Source organism: Geosmithia morbida (genome assembly GCF_012550715.1).
Source record: "Geosmithia morbida isolate 1262 chromosome Unknown scaffold_5, whole genome shotgun sequence".
NCBI classification, from domain to species: Eukaryota; Fungi; Ascomycota; class Sordariomycetes; order Hypocreales; family Bionectriaceae; genus Geosmithia; species Geosmithia morbida.
The window spans coordinates 1,594,940-1,602,199 of record NW_023336192.1 but is presented as its reverse complement, the minus strand read 5'-3'; the positions used below and the strand labels follow the sequence as shown (position 1 = coordinate 1,602,199).

At 59.0% G+C, this 7,260-nt stretch overlaps 2 protein-coding genes across 2 annotated transcripts; one reads left to right on the top strand and one right to left on the bottom strand.

Annotated features, from left to right (window-relative positions):
* Nucleotides 1–558: 558 nt before the first annotated feature.
* Nucleotides 559–3,330, top strand: GMORB2_6470 (Fungal trans; the record flags this gene model as incomplete). Its single annotated transcript, XM_035468440.1, has 1 exon — nt 559–3,330. One exon carries the CDS (start codon nt 559–561, stop codon nt 3,328–3,330), a length of 2,772 nt encoding a protein of 923 aa, XP_035322421.1.
* Nucleotides 3,331–4,453: 1,123 nt separating this feature from the next.
* On the bottom strand, nt 4,454–6,786 carry GMORB2_6469 (Meiosis protein SPO22/ZIP4 like; the record flags this gene model as incomplete). The annotated part of the gene is made up of 5 exons (XM_035468439.1): nt 4,454–4,926; nt 4,987–5,536; nt 5,616–6,107; nt 6,166–6,662; nt 6,726–6,786. 5 exons carry the CDS (start codon nt 6,784–6,786, stop codon nt 4,454–4,456), a joined length of 2,073 nt encoding a protein of 690 aa, XP_035322420.1.
* Nucleotides 6,787–7,260: the final 474 nt, after the last annotated feature.

Sequence of the window (7,260 nt, the reverse complement as noted above, 5' to 3'; positions counted from 1 at the left end):
ATCAACGGAGCTCTGTATAGAGAGAGAGAGAGAGAGAGAGGAAGTTCTGCAGTGTCTGTGTGTACCACCGCTCCTTGTCTCTTGAGCCGAGAGAGAGAGCTGAACACTTGTGACTCCCGGAGGTTTTTTTTTTCTTCTCTCTTTTGACAAATCATCGGTGTTCAGAAGACGAGTCGGAAGGAAGACCGAGGGGGGAAGAAAAGAGCTCTCCTTGGTGAAACGAGAGCTGAGGTTGACTGACCTCTTGTTTCTTTTCCTGAACGGTCATCCTTCCTTCTTTTTCTCATTATTTGCTTTTTTTTTCTTTTTTTTTTCCGAAAAGAAAAAAAAAGAAAGCAGAGTCAGAGACCGTGGACAAGATTACTACGAGCTACACTACGACAATCTTTCACCCCCCATCCTTCTCTCTCCCAAAACTCCGGACCCTTCCCTTTTCCTTTTTCTCTCTCCCCCCCCCCCTCCCCCCCTTTTCTCTCTGAGGGAGAATCTGGGGTCAGGAAAAAAAAGAGCCTGGTTGATAGTTTCGCTGCCGGTGTGCGTATGTACACGCAGCCAGCCATGGCAGGACAGTCGCACAACGCTTACCCTCGATCACCAAACCTCGATGCCCGCTCCTATGGATCGTCATCTGTCTCGTCTGCCGCCTCGCCAAATCCTGTGCAGCGGCAGTACCTTGGAGACGTGATGGGCTCGTCGAGGGTCGACCTGGCGGCGGCGGCGGCGGCGGCGGCGACGGCGAGCGGTCTTCCGCCACCGCCACCGCAGAACGCCGCCAGCCCTGATCCCAGTCCCGGCTCCGGTCCCGGCTCCGGCGGTTACCCGACGTACGCGCCCATGTCGTCGGGCTCCGCGTTCGGACGAGACTCGATAGCGTCGACCGAGTCTCCGACCGGCACGCCCGGCCCGTCGCACGCGCACCTGGCTGGCGGGGGCGCGGGGACGCCGGGGAGCTCGGCCGGCGGCGGCGGCTCCTCGCTGTCGCAGAAGCGGGCGTACCGCCAGAGGAGGAAGGACCCCAGCTGCGACGCCTGCCGCGAGCGAAAGGTCAAGTGCGACGCCACCGAGACGGCCAGCTGCTCCGAGTGCTCCAGCCGGAACGTCAAGTGCCAGTTCACAAAGGAGACGAACCGCCGCATGTCGTCCATCAAGCAGGTCCAGGATCTCGAAAAGCAGGTCTACCAAGTCCGCAAGGAGAACTCGACGCTGCGCCGGAGGCTGGAGGGCAGGGGGCTCACCGCCGCCGGCGGCGGCGGCGGTAGCGTCGCCGGCGACACCATGGACCTCGCCGACTCGGAGCCGCCACCGCCCGACGAGATGGCCGCCTCCCTGACCCTGCAGCTGCCGGCCGTGGGTGCGGACCCGAAGCGCACCCAGCGGCCCGCGCCCGTCCCCGGCCTGTCGCCGGCGACCAGGCACGGCCTGCGCGACTACTCCAGGGGCGTCTTCAAGCCGCCCGCGCAGCACCGTCCGCCGCCGCCGTCGCACATGCTCTTCGACCCGCCACGCCCGGACCTGCCGCGCCGTGAGACGGCCGAGCACCTCCTGCTCGCGTACTACCGCCTCGCCCACCCCATGTTCCCCATGATCCACTGGCCGACGTTCCAGGCCTCCGTCGACCGCATGTACGCCGCCGGCGCCGGCGCCGGCGCCGCGACGAACCCGGCTCGAGGGGTCCCCTCCGGCTTCCTGGCCATGTTCTTCGCCGTCCTGGCCGCCGGCAGCCTGTTCACGCCCGAGGAGCCCACCGGCGGCACCTCGTTCTACCGGCCCGCCGACCTCCTAGAGGCCGCGAGGGCCACGATGGATCCCTGGGCCAACGAGTGCGACCTGGACGTGGCCCGCGCGACGGTCCTGACGGCCATGTGCCTCAACGAGATGAACCTCCGGACGGCGGCGGGCCGCGCCGTCGCCGCCGCCGTCCGCATGGGCCAGGACCTGGGCCTGCATACCGAGACGGGTCCGTGGCCGGTCATCGAGGGCGAGATGCGTCGCCGCACGTGGTGGGCGACCTACATACTCGATCGGGCCGTGGCCTCGGAGCTGGGGGTGCCACCGCTCATCAACGACGCCGACGCCGACGTGTCGCTGCCGGTCGGCGTGGACGACCAGTACATCCGGCCGGACGGCATGCTCGTGCCCGCCGACGCCCAGCCGCTGACGCACTCCCTCCTGGCCGTCATCCACGTGGTGCGCTGCTACTCCGCCCTGTTCGCCGCCCTCTCCGAGCCCGTCGTGCCCCAACACCGCATCGCCGCCTTCGAGCACCACATGGGCCGCTGCCTCGAGTCGTCCTTCCCGCCCCAGTGCTACCCGACCAGCCAACTCTCGCTGGCGCCGCACTTCCTCGGCCCTCTGGCCTACCTGCTCCACGCCCGCATGCTCCTCCACCGCCACAACCTGGGGACCCGCGCCCCGCCCCCCGCCCGCCTCCTCGCCGTCGAGGCCTGCACCCACGTCGCCCTCGACACGGCCGTGCTCGTCCAGCGGGCCGCCACCAGCGCCGCCGACCCCTGCGTCGCCACCTCCCTCCTCGCCACCCACCTCTTCCGCTGCACCCTCTTCCTCCTCCTGACCGGCTACATCGACCAGGCGGCCGCGTGCATCCGCCTGCTCGCCTCCACGAGCACGAGGCGCGACGTCGCCGTCCCCTGCGGCCGGTACCTGACCATGTTCGTCTCGGTCCTGAAGCCCAAGCGCGCCGAGCACGTCGACTACGTCCAGCGCAACTACCCCGCCTCGCTGCGCACTCCGCAGGACCACCACGCCGCCCTCCTCCAGTCCCTCGCCTCCGACGAGGACATCCTGGCCCTGGTCAGCTCCGACCTCCAGGCCAGCCTGGACCACAGCTGGGCCTGGTCCGAGCACGGCAGTACCCCCGCCGCTGCTGCCGCTGCCGCCACCGCCGCACCGACAGCCGGCGGCGGCGGCAGCAATACCGGCAGCGGCATCGCCTCCTCGAGCCTGTACAGTTCCGAGGCGAGGACCGGCCTGTCGCCCAACGACATGAGGAACTGGGGAGGCTGGGCAAGGCTGGAAGCCGCCGTCCTCGCGCTAGCCAGCAACGCGACACCGACCAGCGCAACGTCCCTGTCTTCGGCGGCGGCAGCTGTCACTGCCCCGCCGGGCTCTTCGTGGTCCGCCCTCCCGCCTTCCAGACCGCCGTCTGCCCCCGAATTGCCGCGTATCTCGGGTGTGCCGCGGTACGCGACTGCCTCGCCGGCTTCCAGAATGGTGGTCGAACCGAGCAGTACGTCTGGCAATCCTCCGGGCGCAACCGACTTCCCCTCAAAGAGGGGGACTGATCGGTTGAGCATTGCCAATATTATCTAACGTCTAGCGTCATCACCGTCGCTCGTCATCTTTTCTTCATGCCATCTTCCCTTTGGTACCATCAGAGGGGGAATGTGTACGGGCGAGACTCGGGAGTCGATTTTACAATTTACAGTCTTGTTGCTGTTGCATGGGCGTTCCATTCGAGGGAGGGAACCTAATAATATATAATGGCACTTCTCCCCCCCCCCCCTTTCTTTCTCCTACCAATCTCTCATTCCATATTTATCTTCTCACATATAAATACTTCTTCCTCGCTTCCTTTTCATTTCGCATCTTTTTCGTCTTCTCTATCAGCGCAAGGGGCGGATTTGCACACGGAACGGGAGGCGTTTGCGTTGCATTGCGTTTCTTCTGGCACGGTTTGCATAGCACGACAGGAACATGAGCCATGGTTCACCACATACCAACAATCCCCTATTTTCTTCTTCCTTGAATCCCCCTCATCATCTGCCATGGCTCTTATTTTTTTTCCCCCACCTTACGACTATACCTAAGAGCAGAATTTGAATAGAAAATTGACAAAAAAAAGCAATATTGAAAAGAAATAACAGCCTCGTTTTCCATTATAGAATGCATGTGCCTTATACTTATAGCCTTGACAGAGAGTTTGGGAGCTCGGCTAGATCTTCCTACAGCGCACTTTTATGATCAGTATCACCAGCTAGCCTCATTGTCTCGAGAGCCAAATTCATGGCGAGATGGCCAGTGGCAGTTGTCAAAGTGCTCTGTAGCGCAGTTGTAAGAAACGAGGGCGAGATGTTCAAGTTCACCGGGCGAAAAGTCGGCGTCGCTCTGCGCGTGCGTACACGCGTCGAGGACCATGTCGAGGATTGGCAGAGTCATCGTTATCGCAAGCATGTGGCTAGCTTTCATCTGTCGCGGCCCTCCTTTTCGGACAAGGCCCTGGCGATCTGAGGCAGGATTTCATGGATGACTTGGTTCGTCATGTAACATGATGATCAGCATGGCATGCGGGAAAGAAGCGTGTGATTTACGACATACCGGATTTTGGAGCCGCAGACCTCGTCAGACAGTTGCCCATCATCTTGAGAGAAGATGAGACGGCTGCGTCGACGCCGTGAAACCGCTTTGCCTGCGTCACGATCATCGAGAGATCTTCCTATTTTCCCTGAGAGATTGCACCTTCAAAGTCAACCGCCAACAGGACCGTCATCTTCTGACGCAGATCGTCAAAAGCAGTTGCGTCTATCGTCAAGCCTTTCGCACTCTGCAATTCCTCGCCAAACGAGGCAACATGGCCTCGCATCTTGCCAACACAAAGCTTCATCTGGTCTCCGTCATCGGCCTGTCGCAAAATCGATGCCAACGATACGGCGTCAACAAAGTCGCAGCGCATCTTCATCAAGAGCAGGCCTTCCGTATCTTCCTCGAGCGTGTCCGGAGGGTAGCAGTCTATGAAGTCGAGGCAAGTGTTGAATATGCGGACAGTATGGGAGGGCTCCCACCCTGAAGATGAGGTGCACTTCGTGATACCCATGTTGTATGCAGTCTTGCGGAACCATTCAAGCTCAGGAAGGGTAAATATCTCATACCCGTATGCATCTTTAGTACGATTCTTTGCCTTCTCCGAGGCTTCCACACATCCCGCGTTAGTTCGATTGGTCGGAGATGGATATTCGAAAGCATGCTCACCTATTTCGAACAAGATGCATATATCCTCCGAGAAAGAAGACGAGACCGGCTCCTCTTTCTCCATCATCCCGATCAACCGTAGGCCGCATCGGATGATGGCCGTCAGACAGTTTCCCGCCGATCGTGCTGAATCCCATCTCAAGGCTGCAGCTTTCAAGGCTTCCAGAGCACAGAGCTTGTCGCCAACCTTCTGTGCTTCACATATGCAGGCGCACATGATCTCTCGGACCCGCTGCTCTTCAGAAAGAGTGGCCAGACTCTCTATGCACCAACATCCAAGGTCGCCTCTCCAGGACATCAAGGCAGCCTTGAACAGGAGAAATAGCGATAGAGGGTCCTTCTGGCCCGCTTCAGGCATCTGCCTGAACGCGGCAATCGCCTTCTCGATGTCATCGAGCTTCAGAGCGCAAAGCATCCTCTTTCGGCTAATAATTGCCTTGGTAGAGTCTTCGGATTCGGAAAAGATGTCGTGAAGCCCGGTTGCGCACCACGCATCACCGATTTCATAGGCTTCGGATGAGAGCGCTTCCCCGATTTTGTTCCAAGCGAGCTGTTTGTTTTTTGTTTGTTTTTTTTTGCCGCCTAGTGTTAGCAGATAGCATACCTCTTCAGGAAGAGGAGAGCCTTACCAGGTGAGCTGCACCTGCAACTTCGGGGCCCAATGGTTTAGCAAGCGACCTGTGCATAGCATCCAACGTCGCGTCAAGAGTCATGACGGGACCTGTAGTTTTTGCGGTGGTCAACTGGATTCTCCTGATAAGCGACCTGCAAATGGTTTCTTCATCTCCAGAAGGAACTACATGTTCTAGCATGATCTCGTCCATGAGACTGCAGGCCTCGGAAGTATCCTCGTCGGTTCCACTGAGGAGAAGGACCCTGATCAGATCTTGCAGTACGGCAAGCCGAACACCACGGTCCCCGACGTGGCTGCTGCTGATTCTGCGTGCTCTCCGGAGCCATTTCAAAGCCGATTCGAGATCCGATTCCGCCTCGTGACGGATGCCGATTCCACGTAGCGTACCTGCCAGATGGCTGACAGATTCCAGGTCAAGCCGGCGACTCAGGCCCTCGACCTTGACAAGCATATACTCGGCAACGTCGAGGCGGTTCTCCTTCCACGACTGTCCAGCACAACTCAGCGAGTAGCCCTCCCCTGCGGTGGGCAGCAAGACGACCTACCAGGATGATCCTCAAGGCCAGGTTTTCTGCTTCCATCCTCGCTCTCGTATCCTGGCCGGCATCATCGAGGGAAGATGCACCTCTGAGACGCTCGGAATAATTTGCGACCTTCCGCAGAGCCATCCGGGCCGACTCCGTATCCTTACCCTGCAGACATGTCCTTGCCAGTGCGAGGGCCAGCCTCATCAAGTACACTGTCTCGGATGCAGAATCCCGCCTCGCTGCTGCCCGACCAAGCTCGAGGATGCAGAATGCAAAGAGCCTCGCGCTGGATAGGTCAGGACACTCATGGCCCTCCCTCTGCACGCGAATGCACAGATTCCACAGGTCCTTCCCGTGTCTCCCAAGGCTCTCTGCTTGGCTCTCCGGTATACGGGAGCATCTCTTTCGGGCGAGAAGGCCAGTGACGATGCCGAGATGGCGATTCACGGAGGCCAGAGCAAGGCCTGCAGATGTCTGTTGTCTGTCAAGTTTTGCGTACAGATCGGTTGCGAATTCTGCGCAACGTCAGATCAGTATGATGCTAAAGGTGTGCTACGACCGTGAAGTTTGGCTCTTACCAACTATGATGTCAACCTCCTTGGCTACGCAACTAGCCGAGCGGGCAACCGGCTGGCTCATCGTCACCACCTTTCTTCGCGATACGCCTGAGAATCAGAATAGTGGATGTCAAGTAGGTGAGAGCAGATGCGTCCCGTCTCGTCCTAGAAGATGGTCAGACTGAGGAGGCAAGAGCGTGGCAGCAGGGAAGCTGGCTCCTTCCACACCACATATACGATGACGTACACACACGCACAGCACAGCACAGCATCGAACAGATTTCCTCTTTATTTCATAAGTGATACCAAACGCCATATCCAAGAGATACAAGGACGATAGAAAAGAGAAACAGCACAAGGAAAGATAAGGGGAAGATGATGGGCCGCCTTGCCGAAATCATAGAATAGGAGAGATAAGAGGGCCCCGATATAAAGCATAGGAGCGCGACCAGGGGAAAGGGGGGGGGGGGGGGGGGGAGGAAGAGGATAATGAGAGAGAGATATATACAATCAATCTTCTTTTTTTTTTCTTTTTTTTTTATGGAGAGATTGTTTT